Below are 19,406 nucleotides of genomic sequence, written 5' to 3'. Positions count from 1 at the left end.
AATGTTGTAACCAAGGTAAACGTGAAACAAGGGACAAAAAGTTCACAAGTTTTTAATATTTTGGAAAGAAGTAAAACAGTTTATTTTGTTCATACAAAACAATGATACGAAGCCTACCCCACACAAAAAGCCTGGACCTGGAATCGGAGAAAAATTAAAAGATGTACAAAGAAAATGAGAAAGAAAAAAAAAAAAAAAAAAAAAAAGACAAAAATAAAACATAACGACTTTGACCCTATGCAGACCCTGCCAATACGTCCCTTCACAGTTACTGTGCATCCTTCCCTCTCAAACCGATCTTAAAAGCAATACGCGGGATGCATTGGCAAAGGGAAGGTATGCAGGTCAGAGTCAATCCATTCATCTCCATCCCTCTACAGACCTCCCACCACCCCAAACCCTGGGGTTGGAACGGAGCGCGTCTGTTCAACGCTTAGTATGGCCGGTCTCTTCTGTCTTCTCTATGTTCACCTCTGGAGGAGAGAGAGAAACACATTTATTAGCCACTGGCTCTGCCACATGTCATATGATGTGCGACATCTTTGTCTAAAGAGCACTAGTGCTATCAAGGTATTTTGTTTAGCAGCATTTCAAACATGGCCCCATATCCGTCAGCCAGACAGTGAATATAATACATTGGAACTTGCGCACTAAACACAGCAAGATGCATCACAAAATAGCAGACATCCTCTAAAATCACGATAAATTAATGTACTGTTTTTACATGTGAGAGTCGAACTGAACATTTTGAGCCAGGACTGAAAAAGAAGCTTAAAGGCTTCCAGCGGGCAACAAAACTTTAGGCAGACTGTGCCCTCTATTGGTTAAGCAGTGAAATACACCAGAGCTAAATTCACATGAAAATAAATAAATCCAGAAAGCAGAATCCAGGCCCATATTCAGTCATCTGACAGAAATTGCCCCAAGAAATGATTTATTAATTTCTTCAACACTAACTTCCTCAATTAATTGCAGATTTATACATTTTGTCAACTCAATTAAGTAATGCAAAAATCAAAAAGCATTCATGCAAACCCCTGGAGTTGTAGGTGTCATGGATGGCAGCATATTAAGATCATCGCTCCATCAGAGATGGTGCTATGTTCGAGAAAGCCTACAAGAAACATGGCTTAATGAAAACCTCATCACCAATTCTTAGGTCCTACTCCGTGGTAGACTGAGTAGGACCTAAGAATTTTTATTCCAAGTCCAAGTTTCTGTGTGAATCCTCAGAGGAACCTTCCGTGCAAAATCCATTTAACCACTTAAAGGTGTCCCTGAACTCACCTTCCTCCCATCTTGTAGCCTCCCCCGTACCCACTGCGGTCTCCACCCCGGAATCCTCCACCACGACCCCTGAAGCCGCCGCCTCTGTCTCCACCGTAACCGCCTCTACCACCACCGCCACGATCTGAAGAAGATGAAGGAAAAAATAAAAAAATTGAAGAAACTAAGACGAAATAAAGGAAAGAATGTCAAGTTGTGTCGAAAAGAGAGCCTGGTGGTCGAAATAGTTTACCTGAAACAGCATTTAACTATATTAGAAATGCGAAGCACATCCAAAAAAGGGTAATAAAGAAAGCCAGTAGAAACACGCACCGCCGCCGAAGCTATCCCCAGGTTTGGGCGCGCCGCACTTGTTGCATTCGTACCGCCGTGCAAAATTCATGTTGCCACACGAGCTGCGGAAGGAGTAGTTTATATTAATCCAACGTCACGGATGTGGTTTCTTTTTAAGGCAACAACGAAATGATCATCACGACATGAAATGAGCCCCTCGTTCAATTAACATCCAACTCACCTGTTGGGGCAGGGCCAGTCGCCCCCTTTGATGTCAAAGCTCGGTCCTCCACCACCGCGACCTCTACTGAAAGCTGACGGAGCAATCAAACCGCTAAGTCAACATCACAAAAGTTTTTCACACGCCGACAGTTCTGCTTTCCAAAGGTGTCATTTGATAACAGGAGCGGGCGACACGTACATGCTCTGGTACCTCGCCCCCCTCTCTGTGAGAACTCGGCTCGGCGAGTGGCGAAAGAGACTTTGATGGGTCTGCCTTGGAACTCCTTACCTGGAGTGAAAAGAGAGCAGTGAGCAACGCGGCCGCAGCGAGCGCGGGTCAACGCGGTGCAGGCGTGGTTCCGTCTTACCGTCAAACCAGTCGATAGCGGCTTTGGCAGAAGGAGGGTCGTCAAAGGAGACTGTGGCTTCCCCCTTTAGCCGGCCGGTGGCCTTGTCAGAGTAAAGGTTTATCATGAGCTGACCTGTCTTCTTGTTCACCTGGAGGTAAAAACACAAACACACATTTCCTTACACTCTGGTTATGTCAAAATATTGGAGGGCAATTTGTCGTGATAGGAGACTAGATATGATCTGGCATTCTGTTATGGCGATGGTTCATTTCTGACTTGGAGGCTGCATTATAGCAAAGAAATGAAAATTGACTGAACTGGATAGACTGTTGTAATGGATGTCTCTTCCTACTTGGTCATAACATCCACATTACTAATGATGGCTTCCCAAATATTTCTCGTGTGTAAATACTTCTTTAAACTAAAACTTGTTAATCACTGTACAATACTTGTAAAAACGTTATATAGCCACCACCAAAATACATATCATATCAATAACTCTTTGAGAGAAAAAAAAAAAAAAAAAAAAGAAACCAAAAAACGGATTTTGTCATTATCGCCCAGCCCGAGATACCAACCTGAAATGAACAAAATCAAGAGGTTTCAGTCAGTACAAAACAAAAAAAAGTTATTTGCACTGTCTGTCTGCATTTCAGACAGACACAAATGCCTAGTCCTGAGGAGAGTGTGAACATGGTTTACAGTAGAACGAGCAGTACCTTAATGATGCCAATCTGCTTGAAGTAGTCTCCCACTTGATCGGTTGTGACTTCTTCTCCCAGTCCCTGGACAAAGATTGTGTTGTTGTCAGAGTTGTCCTGTTCCCCAGCTGTGAACAAGATGAACAAAGGCGGAAATTAAGTCTTACAAATGGGCTTCGATACGCTTAAATATTCATTATGCTACAGGTCCGTTTCCTGCAAAAATTAAATTCAGGGGGGACACACACACACACACACACACACACACACACACACACACACACACACACACACACACACACACACACACACACACACACACACACACACACACACACACACACACACACACACACACACACACACACACACACTTTACCTGGTTCATCCCTTTGGCTGAAGTCTCGAGTGCCTGGAAAACAGCACAGGGAAGGATGGAAAGAACTCTGTGAACATGGGAACTTGAAACACGTGCACTCTTTTCATAAAACGTTTATCTAGATTCCTCCTTACGCAATGCACATTGTTACTTTTAACATATTTCAAAGCTTTAGTTTCCTGCAGCGTGTTTCCCAACGGTTGTATGTTTTACCAACACCTTGCAGCATGGGCAGAAGAACTGAGGTTTTTTTCTGGACTTAACAGCGGAAATAAAAAAATAAAAACCACCAAAAAAAAAGAAAAAAGAAAAAAAAAAGAAAAAAAAAGAAAAAAGGTCTCCAGTTCTAGAATAGTTTCCTTCTTCGCCTTGGGCACACCTCTTTCCCGCTCCTGCCATTTACAATCGAGCTTTGTCTTCATGCATCAATACCCATTATTTTACAACTCAGGCTCCATGTTATTTTACAATATCTGAAGTGCGTTTATGAGAAAGCCCACTAAGAACAAAAAGGTGGAGTCCCTTGGGATTTGGAAAAGAAAATAGTGGCATTCACTGAGCTTGTTTTTTTTTCCTCCTCTCTCCTCCTGCTAACACAAGATCTTTCCTCCCCAACCGAGACAGTTCTGATGCTCATCACTTACCACCAAAATTTTTGAAGCCACCACGGTCACCACCTCTGCAGAGGAAAAATTGGAGATATGATGGCTTTTCCTTTGTCCCAACTGAGAGCTCAAAGCTCCCCTACATCCCCATCAGTATGCACTCCTGCCACAGTGTGCGACTATGGTAGAAATGTCTCACACGAGGGAATTCGTTAGTCTTTGACATTAGTGATCAATGGAAAACCGCGAGGCAGCTCCGACTCAACCATTAGGACGAGTGAAGACACTCACTTGGCTGTCACATCTCACTGGATCACCAGCAAGCATGCTTGATTTAGAAATTAATATTTTGTTATAGGGTCCAATTCGATAATACAAAGCTGGTTAATAAATAACAATTTAGTTTCTCAAAGAGGCCAAATTTGGGTGTACAGCTGTGGCGGCAGATAAGCATTCTTTCAGCGCTTTAGTGAGCTCCTTTAACTGAGGTCCAAGTTTTATTCAATCACTTTGAATACCTGTAGTATAGAATGTAGATCCATGTTAACACAACACACACGTTTGCCATGTCAAATATACAACACTTGAATGAGTCCTACTGAATGCAAGGCAGCTCAGGATGAGGTTTTAGCTCCGAGAAGATTCCTTCCATGAGGTTTTCCACTGTTCAAGAGAACCTTTATGGTTTTGATGTCATAGAAGAAGATTAGGCAAAAAGTGCGACCAAGTGCAATTCTACTGCTGTTGGACAATATACAACTATGTTCAAATAGCAAATCATCAAGTCGCCAACCCTGATGAAAGACTGCAAGTCCAAGGTAATGACATTACATGCCTTGTTAGGAGTTTGGGGTTTTATTAGCCGGGAAATAAATAAATAAAAAAGGATCAAAATGCAAAAAATAAAATGAAAAATAAATAAAAAATTAAAAACCCTAAGAGAGCAATTCTTTGAAGTGTTGTATTTTTCATTTAAGTTGTAGATTAAATAGTCACTGGGCAGGGAATTTGTATTTTCAGCCTTTCAAGTCATTCATTTGTTTCAAACACAATAGCCTGGGCCTCAAATCCTACATGAATTTGCTGGTTTAAGTAACAGCCAAAAGCTTGGTTAAAGAAACCGTTTCCTTTGATTATAGATACATGCGTTTGGATAAGTTTCTTAAAGGGATGAGGTTAGAAAAAATTGAAACGTCTCAAAACCCCAGAAAGTATGGGTATCCTTTGGAGCCACAGAAGACCAACTACAAGTTAACCATCTGTACAATGTGCACCAAAACCTGTGCATATCATTGTCGTAATACAGGGCCTATACAACACCTGGTTGAAGCAGGACATACCCCAGAAGCACTGAGGTCATGGTGGATGTAACCAGAAAGTGCACTGTCAGCAACTCACATGTCCTTTTAATGTAAATCACCACTTAAATGATCCAGTGGCAACATTTTCACATGCATATAGGAGGAACCAATTCATTCAGGTGTGCATTATCTGTGGTAAGTGTAAGTCAATCAGAATCGAGGAAAATGTGGTTGGAGGATATGTAGCAAATGGCGAATGAGTGGCAAGTATTATCGATTGAGGTGGGAGACTTCATGCTGACTAGATAACGATGCAATGGCATTGGAACAATAAATCATGTCTGATTAAGCATGTATAGAAGTACCTTTAGGGGCAGTGGCACTCTGCAACTTACCCCATACCATGAGGTCCTCCTCTTCCACCACGATCATATCCACCACGTTCATAGCCACCACCACGCTCATAACCGCCGCGGTCATAGCCACCACGCCCCCTGCCTCTGAAGCCACCACCATCTGAGCGGTCTGAGCCCGCATCATCACGTCCATAGCGCCCACCCTGACCTTCACCTGGAAGACAAAGACAGTGTGATCGACTCTAACCGTAAAGACTCAAAAGTAGAAGAGTCTACTTTTAAGTTGGCCCACACCATCAACCACACAGAACACATCATCATATTTGTTTGTTTGTACAATCATGTCTTTTAGGTTATCACGTTCAGACTTGCTCATGTTCACAAATCATGACCATAAATCCTGACCATAGACAAAAATGTTCTTCAGAATGCATCAATAAGAGGAAAATGGTTGCCACTGACAGTCAGAAATTCTAACCTTCATTCCTTCTTCCATAGTCACCTCCACCATCTTGAGACTGACCATAAGATCCTTGCTGTGCATAAGACCCTTGCTGTCCATAGGATGCTGGCTGTGCATAGGACCCCTCTCCATATGAAGACTTTTCAGCAAATCTGTAAAAGAAAATGGTAGGAACTTTGTTATTATCTTGCAGGTATGTTAAAATGAATATGAACAAAGATATTTATTTCCCCAGTACCCAAACACATGCAATATGGAGAAAAAAAAAAATATAGACACAAGTACCAGACCAGTTTAAAAAACACCATATAATTTGACCAGTGTGTTGTGATGAGCATGGGGTTTTACCCAGGTGAATCCTGGGAGGCCGGCTGTCCATAGCCTTCATAGGTCTGCTGTTGACCATAGGCTCCCTGTGAAGGCTGGCTGTATGCCTCTGTCCAAGGATGAATTGGAAAAAAGAAAAAAATCCACAAAATCGAATGAGAATCAACATTGCTGAATTTTCTTTCAAGTGTGAGTACGAGATAAGTTAATAGCTTCCCGTATTAAAGCAACAATATGTAACTTTGGGTATATCGCGCCCCTGCAGTTTTAGTGCAATTGCACTTTTACCTTATTGTCCTAAACCTCGGTCCCTAGTTACGAAAAAAATCGGATGTATTTGAACCTTACGGGTCACGTTTCGATAACAGGCTAAGTTGCAAATATAATGTACACCGGGGTTACAACGACCCTTGCACGGACCTCCCGGTTTCCCGAAGCCGCTGGGAGAGGGAGCTGGGAGGTAAGGGCCCCCTGCTATCGGTGTAGGTACCAGATCAGCTCACACACGCAAGTCAGAGGGTGAAACAAACCCCGTGGCCCAATGAAAGTGAGAGCCGGCACAGGTGTGGGTGCCAGGTGCACCACTGGCCCATTTCTCCAGCGCTGTCTGGAAGGTGGAGCGCGGTTACGTTCTGTGTGAGCATTATTAATGGACATTTTGACTGGCAAGTTTCTAATTTTTATTTTGTTTTAAATCTGGCGAAAAAAATAACAACAACAACAAAACCTGTAATTACTGAAGCCAAACATCAAGCAAGTGACGTAGTCCATAAAACACTTTTCCCGCGGTTTGGTACCCGAACACAGAAGTTATATAGCGCAAGAACAGATGTTCAGCGGGGCGGATGGGAATGAAAGAGGTAGAATTCTCCATATTACAAGTCAGTGTACCATAAAAATAATTTTGAAGCTGTTATTTTGATTTAAAAAAAAAAGGATAGTGCTGCCTCAATATATTTTTTCTAGGAAACTATGGTATATGCAAATGAGAGGCAGTGGAAATGTTATATTAAAGCACTTTAGAACAATCCTTTTTCTCAAATTGGGTTGGAGGGCTAAAGATCTGGTAGGGGGAAGCTTTGACATATGTCAAATGGCATACTTATACATTCAAAGTTGGGCAAAATCCTGCAAAATATGCCTTTTTGCAAGAGTGTTAATCTTAATTAGAAAATGGATGGATTGTTTTTTATTTCAAAATGCAAAGTCATTTAAAGTTCATACACCACAATTTCTGTCTTACCCGACTGTCCGTAGCCAGCATAATTCTGTCCCGCATAGGAGCCACCACCATTCCCTTGACCATAACCCTGCTGAAATGAAAAACAGGACATAGAGGTCAGATTAGATAGAAGTAGAGCTCACCAACACAGCGCTCTGAAAACGTAGGCAAGGCATGGGCAGATTGACGATTCCAATTGGCGACTGATTGACATCAATGACAGATGATTTCTTATTTATTTATATAAAGAAATCTGAGCATTGAGACAATGCAAGTCCAGTTTACATGTTCTGAAACTTGATTTGGCGATTGATTGACATCAATAACAAATGACTTCTTATTTATTTATATAAAGAAATCTGCGCATTGAAACGATGTAAGTCCAGTTTACATGTTCTAGAACTTGATTCCCCGCACTGAATCGGTCAGAGGGAGCGGAGAAAGAGGGGACGGAGGGCGAGAGCAGAGAGCTGCTCTCCCCACTCAGGGCTGTTTTTAGGATTTAGTATTTGTAATGGTCATTGTGTAAAAGTGTTCTCATATCACATGTTAAAATAATTACTGCGATGTTTTCCCTCTCGTTGTGACTGTGTTCTTCTAACCCTATTTGTGAAGTGTATTGTCAATATGGAAATCGAATGCAGTGTAATTATAATATAGCAATATATAATATAATGTCTTAGATAAAGACTGAATTATTTTGTTTGCTTAGTTAGAAAATGGAAAAACATTGCAGCTGCCGGTTCCTGACTCCCGTGCCAGTTTTGCTGTTTTTATTTTAGATTTATTTATTTTAGTTTGTTTCCTACTTGTATGAAAAACATTTAATTTTATTTTCTTATAAAACACAAGTGTGTTAAGGGACTGTCCAATTCCAACTGTCCCACGCAAGTCTCCCCATTGCTCTATACTTTACTAAATAATAAATCCTGCACTTCTGTAAAGGGAGGCCGCATTTGCCACATTGCATTACGACCTATGTGTGCACACCCCATTTCCCAATAGAAGGGTCTATCGGGCAACTATCGCCGATTGGAATTTTGAACCATCACCCAAGCCCAATATTTTGGTGTTTTTAATATAGACTTACTTGTCCACTTTGTTGAGTGCCATATCCATAGCTATGGGAAGACAATGAAGTTATCAGATATTAGTGGTCATGTTTCAGTAATCACATTCACAGAACAATGTGGTGTAGTATTTTAGATAATAATGTGGTCTCCAATACCTTTGTGCAGCACCATGCTGACCATAGCCCGAATCTGTAAAGGAAGAGTAGGTAGTTTATTTTTATTAACCCCTGGAGAGAAATCGCGGTGTTACAGCAGCGCACATCAAATCAATAAGCAAATGATTAAGTGATATCAATGTGAAAATATATATAAATAAACTGCTAATGGCAATGAACCTAGAAATAATCTAAACCTATATAAATAGTATCCTATATACACACACACGCAAGAATTCACAAAATAAAAATACAAATTTGGCAACAGCCCCAAAAAACCCATCTGAATCAACAATTCACACTAAAATGTTGGAACGTCTGGGCGCATACATATACTGTGTGTACGGGGGGGGCGGGGGCGACAAAATAAAGGACACTAAATCCCAAATGAAGCGCTCATAGCGACATTAACAGTCCCACCCACTCCGCGGGGGTGTCGGGGTGACTAAACCGGTGAAACGCACTTAAAAATCAAATGAAGTACGCGATGGGAGCATGAGCGGGCGGGCCGACCACCACGATGCACGTCGAAAATGGCGGTTCATTCGGTCTCGGCTGTGGCTAATGATTGGAACAAAAGACTGAAATAGGTGAAGGGGGTTGGTATGGTATGGGCAGCTCTCCATTTCCAATAATCCCTCCCACCCCCCGCCCAAAAAAACCCACCATGGAGGTAAAATAATCGTTTGGATTGACCATCAACTGGTCTCCGTGTTCACTTTCGCCGCTGGACAGACAATGGCCTGGCGAAGAACGTTGTGTGTGCCAGCAAATAGACGGCGCCACGGCCCAGGATTAGCGCCAGTACGTTTGGCAGGAAGGGTGTATTCCAGAAAATAGACGGCGCCCGGGGCCTTGTGGCTTAACGGCGCACTTACATCGCATTGTCGCCTCGACCCGCTTCGTTCTCCGTAAGCCATTTTTTTTTTTTTTTGAATGTGTTGGCGGCTATCTTACCTGAGGCCATTTTGATTTCCGTGATATATATTTTTTTAAAATCCGATTAGCCCCGTTTCGTTGTTTTAGCTTTAGCTGGTTTAAAAACCGGGAAGCGCGCACACACACGCAGCGCCCTCAGCGAGAGAAGCAGACTGCGCGACTTCCCTTATGGAGCCTCGTATTGCCCTCGGCCTGCTCTGCCGAGCCACAGCGCCACCCACCGCCTCGGAGGGTGAACCGCGCACAGGCCCTCACAAGAAAGCTTGAAGGGCATTGATTTCCACTAAACATCATTTTGTTTCCTGGCAAGTTGGTGTGTCTGGCATTTTTACGTAAAATATGAAAGAAAATTCAACTATTTCGCCCACAACTAGTACAAACAGAGTATAAACTGCTTGGTTTATGTGTAGCGCTTTTTAGATGGAAAGTACGCCATAACTGATACCAGAATGCATTCACCTTGAAATGTGCAATAAATCTGACCATAGACGGACGCACACATGCATGCGCGCACACACACACACACACACACACACACACACACACACACACACACACACACACACACACATACACACAGGGGGGGGAGAGAGCGGGAGAGGGGGAGGGGGAGGGAGAGAGAGAGAGAGAGAGAGAGGGGGAGAGCCACAGCGGGAGGGAGAAGAGAGAGAAAGAGCAGGAGAGAGAGGGGAGGAGAGACAGTCTTTTTCTTAAGACTGTTCAGCTTTTTTGTACTTATTGTCTGTACAGCAATGAAACCAAGACACACCCCCTGATCATTGACAAACACATGGCCTACATACACCGCCCGCCGCCTCCTGGATGTGGTTGATGGTTATCACAAATCCTTTTGTTTATTGTGACACTACATTGAACCCAACTGTAGGCTGCAGAGCCGCCAGAACGCCTATGCATTCTGAATTTTGTTTAAATCTATTATTAGCGAATTCTAGAGTTCATCGGCAGACCATTTGATTTTTAAACCATAGGAAACCCAGCACAGCCACCACGGTGTCGCCGTTAAGAGAAGTCGACAACATCCCCAACTCTTGTTTAACCGCCGCAGTTTGTGATTTTAGTTCACAAAACGCCCTGCTCTCCATGCCATATCCGTGCCATTTTAAGTTCGAAAGCTCGATCGCTTTAAAAGATACAATGCCATAAAATGATCATGTAACGCAATGCATATTTATAGGTTAATGTTTTTGATTTCAATATTTACAAAATACACCTTGTTTTACTTTTGTTTTACTTTGTTCTGAATCAGGTCTCGCCCTCCGACAGTTTGTAGTTATCGCTGTCGATGGCGAAACAAGGCTTTCTGACGCTTTAAACCTTTTTGAACCATTGTATTATAAATCGGTTACTTCTCGAAACTTTGTTCGCCACTCTCGTGGGGGATATCTGCTGGTGCAATAAATGTAGCGCAGCAAACCTGACTACCGAGTATATATATACAGACGTGGACAAATTTGCTGTACCCTTACGGCTCATTGAAACAATGCATCATTCCCCTTTAATGATGAAATGAAAAGCAATTTTCTCATGTGCACCTGCATGCCTTTGGTATGTCATAGAGTAAAGCAAAGAAACTGTGAAAATAGATCAAATATATTTAAAAATGGCCTGGACAGATTTGTTGGTACCCCGTTAGAAAATATTATAAATAATTGGATTATAGTGATGTTTCAAACAAACCGTTTTCTTTAATTGGTATCACGCATGTCTTCAATCTTACAATCAGTCATTCAGCCTATTTAAATGGAGAAAAGTAGTCACTCTGCGGTTCGGTATCATCGTGTGCATCACACTGAGCATGGACCAGAGAAAGCAAAGGAGAGCCAGAAAGAAAATTATAGACAAGCATGTTCAAGGTTATAAGACCAACTCCAAGCAGCTTGATTCAAGATTAAAGAGGTTTATTTATCACATACATATACTGTACATACTTCCATACATGCTGTACATGATGTTCCTGTGACTACAGTTGCAAATATTATTATGACGTTGGGACTGTAGCCACCCTCCCTGGACGCGGCCGCAGGAGCAAAACCGACCCCAGATTGAACAGAAGGATAGTGCGAATGATAGAAAAAGAGCCAAGGACAACCTCCAAAAGGGTACAAGCTGAACTCCAAGGTCAAGGTACATCAGTGTCTGATCGCACCATCCGTCGCTTTTTGAGTGACAGTGGGCTCCATGGAAGAAGACCCAGGAGGACTCCACTTTTGAAAGAAAAACATTAAAAAGCCAGACTGGAATTTGCTAAAATGCATATTGGCAAGCAACAACACTTTTAGGAGAATGTCCTTTGGACAGATGAGTCAAAACCGGAGCTTTTTGGCAAGTCACATCAGCTCTATATTCACGGATGAAAAAATGAAGCTTTTAAAGAAAAGAACACCATACCTACTGTGAAACATGGAGGAGGCTCGGTTATGTTTGGGGGCTGCTTTGCTGCGTCTGGCACGGGGTGCCTTGAATCGGTGCAGGGCACAATTCACTCATCTCTAGTAGCCAGTAGGATGGATGGATGGATGGATGGATGGATAGATAGATGGATGGATGGATAGGAAGGAATTTGCTAAAACCTGGTCATGGTGTCTGTATCAGCCAATGTAGATGAATCAGCGACAAACAAACACACACACACACACACACACACACACACACACACACACACACACACACACGTGCACTAGTTCATATTCGGCCAGCTCATAGGCTTTAGATCTCATGAGATTATTTTTGCTGCAATAAAAAAGCAAAAAAAAAACCTCAGAGAAGCAGCACAATCAGCTCCCCTCTGGCACCAATCTCCTGTCATCCCGTTCTCTCTCTCTCCACCTCGCCGCCCGCTGGGCGAGCGGGCTGAGCGTGCACACAGCAGATGGACGCAAGAGCACAGTCATGGTGATAGCAGGATTTATTCAGGGTTCACCTCTGTACTTCTGTGGGAGGTTTGATTCGAGCGAAGTAGGTCAGAGTTCCGACAGAATAAACAACCATCTGATGAGAGTGTACTTAACAAAATTATCATGGCTGTGAAATAATTACAAAAAAAACAACAAAAAAAACCCCCAACAAAACAAAGTAGAAAATGAAATGAAAATGTGTGCTGTTTCACGTGTGGCTTGTGTTTTGGAGTCGCGTTGCAGTCGAGTCGACCTCGAGGACGCTCGCAGCTCGGGGAGACTGACCTGACACAGACAGACGGCGTGAGTTCATGAATCACTGACCCGAGGAGCGTGGGCTCATAGCCAGGAAGAACAGATCATCCATTTATAGATTAGACAGATAACCAAACACTTAATTAAACTATGCCCGCTTTTTAAAAGTAGAGTTACCGACACAGGGATTCTATGCACAAGAGATCTCTCTCCTCAACAGTTTTGCTTTGTTTTTCCTCCATCCGCATTAGAACGCGAATCCCCCGCAGTCGAAGGCGTCGAAGTCAGAGTCTCCCTCAAAGTCGAAGCTGTTGAAGTGCGGGGAGTCCACGTCCTGGCCGCAGGCGTGGAAGGAGCCGCCGGCCGACAGGTCCGAGAAGCCCCCCGTGCCGTGGGCGATCTCCGTGGCCCGGGCGGCGAGGGGCGAGGTGGGGCCGCAGGAGTTGAGGTATCCCAGGGCGGAGGACGCCGCCGCCCCGCCCATCAGCAGGCACACGGCCCGCACCGCCCGGGCGTCACTGCTGTTGCCGTGGCGAAGACAGTCGGACATGCGATGGGGCGGGCCGGTGGACACGCTGCGTAGCGGGCGTCTGGGTCCGCTGGCTGTGGAAGGATGAAAAAAAAAGAATTAATCAGAGGCATCAATCTTTGGGATTATCTATTTTAAGCGGACAGCTATAGCATCTGCCAACAAGTGATCATTGGATTACGTAACCTCATCACTCCTGCTTGTCTGGATTATCAAGTACTTTTTGAACTATCTATATATATATATATATATATATATATATATATATATATTTATTTATTTATTTTTGATGAATGATGAAAGACTAGATGGATTATGTCCCAGATGCAGTCCCTCCCTTTTTAAAGTGAAGTAACCAGTTAATTTCCACCACTGATGATAAGAAGTAGTGGTACTAATATAGATGAGCTGCTTCCTGACCCATGTGCTGTCCTCTCTCCCTGAAGGAGCCTCCCCGGTCCGGGACCCTCTGCACTGGAGGGGTCCGCTCGCTGGCCCTGGGGGACCCGGGGTCCTTGTCACTGGACGAGTCTGGGAGCGGCTCTCTGTCCGTGATGCAGGGGCCGATGCTGCGCTGCCGCTGCAGGGTCAGGGGCGAGGCAATGCCCTGGAAAACAGACGGCGAAGTTTAAGGTGGTAATAACTTATCCACATGGGTGTTTGTAGAACTTTTTTAATTAAATAAACAAAATAATAATAATAAAAAAATGTGTTACTTGTAAATTCAGGTTCACTTTGTCTAACATTACAATTTGTCTAAATGTCTGAAACCAATTCAGTCATCGGAAGGGGGTCAATCCTTAACGTTATGCTCTGATATAATAGTTTGACTAAACAGCCAGAGCAAAGGGAGGCATATTTAAAGTGATCTCCATTGTTACAGAGCCACGACTCACCTCTCTCACTTTCCTGAGCAGCTTCAGCCACAGACTGTGAACAGCAAACATCAGCAGCATTATTGTTTAATCAGATCCGGACTGTTAGTTGTTAGTTAATGTTGTACACTCACCACGTGATTCAAATAAAGCAATAAACTGTCTGTGGGACAAAGGTGTGTGTGTGTGTGTGTGTGTGTGTGTGTGTGTGTGTGTGTGAGACTCGAAACACATTTAGTGTCATAATCTCATGTCTCATAATCCCATGAATAATCGAAAATGCTGTCCTCATTATTTGGCGTCCTCATAAAAAGTCTTTTGTCTGTTTTAAATTTAAAAAATGGCATAAGGATCTCCTAATTTACTCTAATAATTTATTTTATTAAATAATACAATTTCAATTTCAATACATTTTAGTGTTTTGAATCTACATAATCCCAACTAATCTTGTTTTTGCAGGTTTTTTCTAGATTACTCTGTCCCACCTATACATGTGTGTGTGTGTGTGCAGTATTTGTGTCTGTGCCTATATCTTGTTTGTTTGAGAATGTGTTGTTTGTGTGTCAATGCATGTGTGCATGCAAAATGCACACATGCATTCATGCCATCCATGCAGGTGCAGGTGCGTGTGCATGCAAACGCCACAGTGCGTGTGAGTGGACACTGCATTGCACTGTCCCACCTGCAGTCGTCAGGGTTGTCCGTGAGCAGCAGCAGGAACTTGTCCTGGGGGAGGATGACGGCCAGGCAGCAGTCCCTCCTGCCCCCTGGCGGCAGCCTGGGCAGGTCCAGGATCTCCCTGCCCTCCACGATGGACTCACAGCTGTTCTGCAGCGCCACCACCTGATCCGGAGGAGACTCTGCATCCCGGCACACCAGCAGGCTGCCCTCCATGGTGAGCACCACGTACCTCTCCTTCCACTGCTTGAACATGAATCCTCCTGCGACGGTGCAGGTACCAGGCGTAAGGGCGGGTTTCAATGACATTACGGGCATTCATTAAAATCCTAGTCCTAAGAGGGGAAGTGTAAACAAATAAAGTTGCATGCATTTTACAAGAAGAACACTGCTGATGTGCTCCTTGGCGAGTCAACAAAGCACCACCCTCTGTAAGAAGCTGTTCAGTGGCCAAAAACCAAACTCATGGACTCATGTTCCTGGTGAAGATCTGCACACTACAACTGGGGGACAGGACATTCCCCTCCATCATCATCCTTGTTTATCATGAGATGAGAGTCACAAAAGATATATTTTTCAAATGATATAGGAATTCAAGGAGGGCTGGGTGCTATATCATTATTACCATAATTACAGGAAATAACTTCTCATTAGAAATTATAATAATAAACTATTCTTCACATATCATCTTGTTTAAGAAATCAACTACGATACAATCAACTGCTATATATAAATATTCAATTCATATTATAACAATATGTACTGAATTTAATATTAATATTCAACTGCACATTAACTATGGCAAGGCAAACACACTATTATATCAAATAAAATTCTTTCCAATAAGACTCAGACCTCATTGTTACATATTTTCAGATCTTATTATCTGAAAATAATTTAGAATACGGAACAGTATCACAAAATGTAGATGGTAGCGAAATGGAACAACGATGCAATTCTATTCAATGTTCACAGAAGATGATGTTGAATTATTCTCCGGTCCTGGGTTAAAGGTCACGGGTGTCGGGTCAGAGATCTGCAGGACTCCAGACGTGTTCCATAATAATGATAATAGACGGAAAGCACATGTCTGCTCTATTTCTCCACACAGCGGATTAGAGACGAGCAGGTGGATTACCCATGCAGGGGAGGATGGAGGGATAGATCAACAGGAAAACAGAGGTGGAGAGAGAGAGAGAGCGAGAGGTGGGACGTCAGGTGTTTCTCTGAGCCGCTCACATCACAACAAAGACAGAAGGAATGGAACCCAGAAATCCTGGAAATAAAGCACCTCACGCGGTCGGGGACGAGGGATTCCGATGCAATTCCGCTTTTAAAAAGGAAAAATCGGCGTCAGCGGGAGAGAACGCGGATCGCTGACCTTAATCTGAGAGAAAAGCAATCAGCAGAGCAGCGAAGGTCACCAAAGCAACCAAACTCTACGGGAAGAACCCCAATATCCGCCTGATATAGAGGAATCTATTGTCATCATCGCCATCCATCAATATGTAGTACCATTTTTGCCCATGGATTAAAAACCCCACGTTAGAGACTCTGAGCTCACATTGAACTGTGTCGTGTGATGTGAAGTACTTAAAATCTTAAAAAAATATATATATATATTTTTAAACAACAACTTGTGATCTAAATGACTCGAGGCGACAAAAAACGGCGCATCGCGATATGTTGACGCGTGAACTTCTCGACGACACGTTGAGACCGAGAGACAAGCCGACGAGGGACAAGCGTTAACGACGGAGCGCTGAAACCATGCGAGTCGAGAGGCGTGAATATTTAACACCCCTACCGTATTTCCTCAGGAAGCCTTGGTGCACCCCAGCTGCGCTCATAGCTGCGCTCATCCCAGCGACAGGACTCAGACTGAGTGGAGGGAGAAGGAGAGAGAGGGGGAGAGGGAGGAGGGCGTAGAGGGAATAATCCTTACTATTAAGGCCCTCCCCAAACCTGTTGGACCCTTTCCCTGTCATGCAAACACACACACACACACGCACACACACACACACACACATACACACACAGAGCATATGAGGGCGAAAGTACTAAATAATCTTAACAGCAATAGATAAAGCCCGCCAGAGAGAGATCAGATTTTCATCATGGCTCTCACCAGATGTCACGTTGAACTTCTCTCTCTCTCTCTCTCTCTCTCTCTCTCTCTTCTCTGTCCTTCACATTGTTTATCTCATTCGCTGTCTCCCCCTATTCTCTCCTCCATTGTCCCACAACACACACAGACATTCAAACAAATAAACTAACACAATGGAAGAGAAAATTAAGACAGGATTACACAAGCTCACACGCGCACACGCACACACACACACACGTGTATACACACACAGACACACATGCACAAACATACAACACACACACAAAACATGTCACATAAAACACATAAAACAGAATCTAATGTCACAACATTTATTTGAGAAATGCTTCAATATCGCTCATTTGACATTATTTTTGGGGACGACTAAGATATTCACTTTTGAGAAACAATCATGTGTGCGAGCGATGTGGATATTATGAGCACGCAGGTAGAGGTGTTGGTTAGAACAGCTAGAACAGTCTGTGAGTTCAGGAAACTGCACTTTCATGCAGACTTAAACACAATATTTGAACTATATCACAACAACCATCCCAGACGATATCTAGTCTCCAATACAATACTTACCACAACATCTTCATCACAACATTGCTGTCAAGGACCCGCCTAGCTCCCCGTGTGTGTGTGTGTGTGTGTGTGTGTGTGTGAGCAGGTGTTGTCCTCGCCGTGGGGCGGTGGTCGGATCTCCACGTTCATACGTTGGATTAAACACCACGCATTGTGCACGGCCCATTCTGTGCTGTCCACTGCTGGCAGGACAAGGTTACGTAACAGGAGGTAAAGTCGCTGATCATCCACAGAGGCAGAGGTCACACTTTCATAGAAAACATACAGATTGAGGGATGATGATGATGATGATGATGATGATGATGATGATTACTGTATCCAGAGGAGGGAGAAGGATTGGCGGATTGGAGATCGCGATGTGTTTTTGTATTTATTCCTTACCTTTCTATTGCATTTTTTTCGTTTAATCCCGTTTGTTTAGTCTCTTTACCAACCTGAGAACAAGGCCTTTGTAATAAATTATAATTAAAAACCTCTATATGAATATGTTAGGGTTCAATAAATTACTTATTATTTTTTATTCGATTATTATTATTATTAGTAGTAGTAGTAGTAGTATTAGTATTATTGTTGTTGTTTCTGTTATTATTATTATTATTATTGTTTTTTTTTGTTATTATTATTTATTATTATTAGTCATTATTAGTCATAGTAGTAGCTGTCCCAAGTTCTTATAGTAGTTTCAGTTGTACCATGAGCATTGGGATTAGTTGTTCCACTTACCACCGGAAGGGGGCAGTAGAGCCTCGCTGAACCCATGTACTTAAACCCCATTAAGGTCAAAGCAATCAGCAACCTGTTGCTTGTTAACACAGTTTACACTGATTCTAAATGGCAGGCAACACAGCTGGCTTTTAGTTTAACCACCTCCCACCAGTCAACTCCCAGGAGAAGAACTAGTAGCCGGTCGGTTGACAGTAATACCAGGAGGTGTTTTGTTTCCACCTCTTGCTCCTTTAAGGAGGACAGGTTGTTGTCAGAAGCATCTATGATGTCATTCTCCAGCGTGGAAAGGAAAACGAGTCCTGGCCCGTTGTTGTATGTTGTACCATGACCCTGACACCACCAAGTGTTTTGGACGGATGCATAGATGGCACGCTGCGGTGACGATAAATAACTCGTACGATCTTTTAATCCACGGTGCTTCGCATATACAGTGAGTGTCTCCAGCTCTGTGTCGCGACACCCGACGGGTTTGCAGGATTTCCGAGTGGATTATCTCACCGCCAGACTCCAAAAACGCCCCCAGCCCCCGCCCCTCACATCCCAACCGCAAAGCCAAAACACCGTCTCCTTTCCAGGGCCCAAACCTTGTGTTTTTCGAGTAGAACACTCCCTTTTTTGCTTGTGCCGGACCCCCTCCGTGACCCTCCCTCCCTCTCTGGTTCCCTCTCTTTCTATGCATCTATCTCGGAGCAGTGAGACCATTGCTCAAGCCCCTATTGAAAAGAAGGAGCATATACAATGGGGTCTTTCTCCGTCCCTCTCTGTCTCCATTAAAGACCCTGGGAACACAACACTGTCCACAGAGCGGCTCTTAAAGGGCCAGGCGGAACCCGGGGTCCCTGCAGCCTGAGCCTCCGCGGCTCCTGCCGCGCTCATGGGAACCCCCCCCCCCCCCAAAAATAACAACAACAACAACAACAACAACAACAACGACAACAACCCCACCCCCCGTGCAGGCCCCTCCTGCACCCTCGCCTCTGCACCTGTCCAAACACGCACAATCACCTCAGACATCACAGTCTGCAAAGCCCTGTCCGCGGATAATCAGGAATGGGGGCATTTATTTAGGCTACGCTGTTAATC

The 19,406-nt window shown here is 43.6% G+C and overlaps 1 protein-coding gene across 6 annotated transcripts; it reads right to left on the bottom strand.

The window, feature by feature from the left end:
- Window positions 1-36: 36 nt before the first annotated feature.
- On the bottom strand, window positions 37-9,802 carry taf15 (TAF15 RNA polymerase II, TATA box binding protein (TBP)-associated factor). 6 transcript variants are annotated; one of them, XM_080007408.1, is made up of 16 exons: window positions 9,672-9,802; window positions 8,715-8,748; window positions 8,577-8,607; window positions 7,508-7,577; window positions 6,286-6,373; window positions 5,953-6,089; window positions 5,514-5,688; window positions 3,857-3,891; window positions 3,213-3,245; window positions 2,852-2,961; window positions 2,151-2,280; window positions 1,982-2,071; window positions 1,802-1,874; window positions 1,600-1,682; window positions 1,288-1,411; window positions 37-473 (listed from the first exon to the last, which is right to left on the bottom strand). In XM_080007408.1, the coding sequence occupies exons 1-16, from the start codon at window positions 9,679-9,681 to the stop codon at window positions 434-436; spliced, it is 1,263 nt and encodes a 420-aa protein (XP_079863534.1). In that variant the 5' UTR covers window positions 9,682-9,802; the 3' UTR covers window positions 37-433. The 6 variants fall into 6 exon arrangements, with proteins under 6 accessions (XP_079863534.1, XP_079863536.1, XP_079863535.1 ...); XM_080007410.1 differs by having other exon boundaries at window positions 5,998-6,089; XM_080007409.1 differs by having other exon boundaries at window positions 7,508-7,574.
- Window positions 9,803-19,406: the final 9,604 nt, after the last annotated feature.

The sequence above is a fragment of the Zeus faber genome, assembly GCF_960531495.2.
Source record: "Zeus faber genome assembly, chromosome: 9".
NCBI lineage: Eukaryota > Metazoa > Chordata > Actinopteri > Zeiformes > Zeidae > Zeus > Zeus faber.
The sequence above is the reverse complement of the archived record's forward strand: the minus strand, read 5'-3'. Positions and strand labels throughout refer to the sequence as shown.

Excerpts from the sequence above, each read along its gene's own strand:
- taf15 (XM_080007408.1), bottom strand. Across the intron at positions 6,374-7,507 it reads TGCTGGCTACGGACAGTCGG|AGGCATACAGCCAGCCTTCA; the intron begins GTAAGACAGAAA and ends ATCCTTGGACAG. Across the intron at positions 474-1,287 it reads GGCTACAAGATGGGAGGAAG|AGGTGAACATAGAGAAGACA; the intron begins GTGAGTTCAGGG and ends TCTCTCCTCCAG.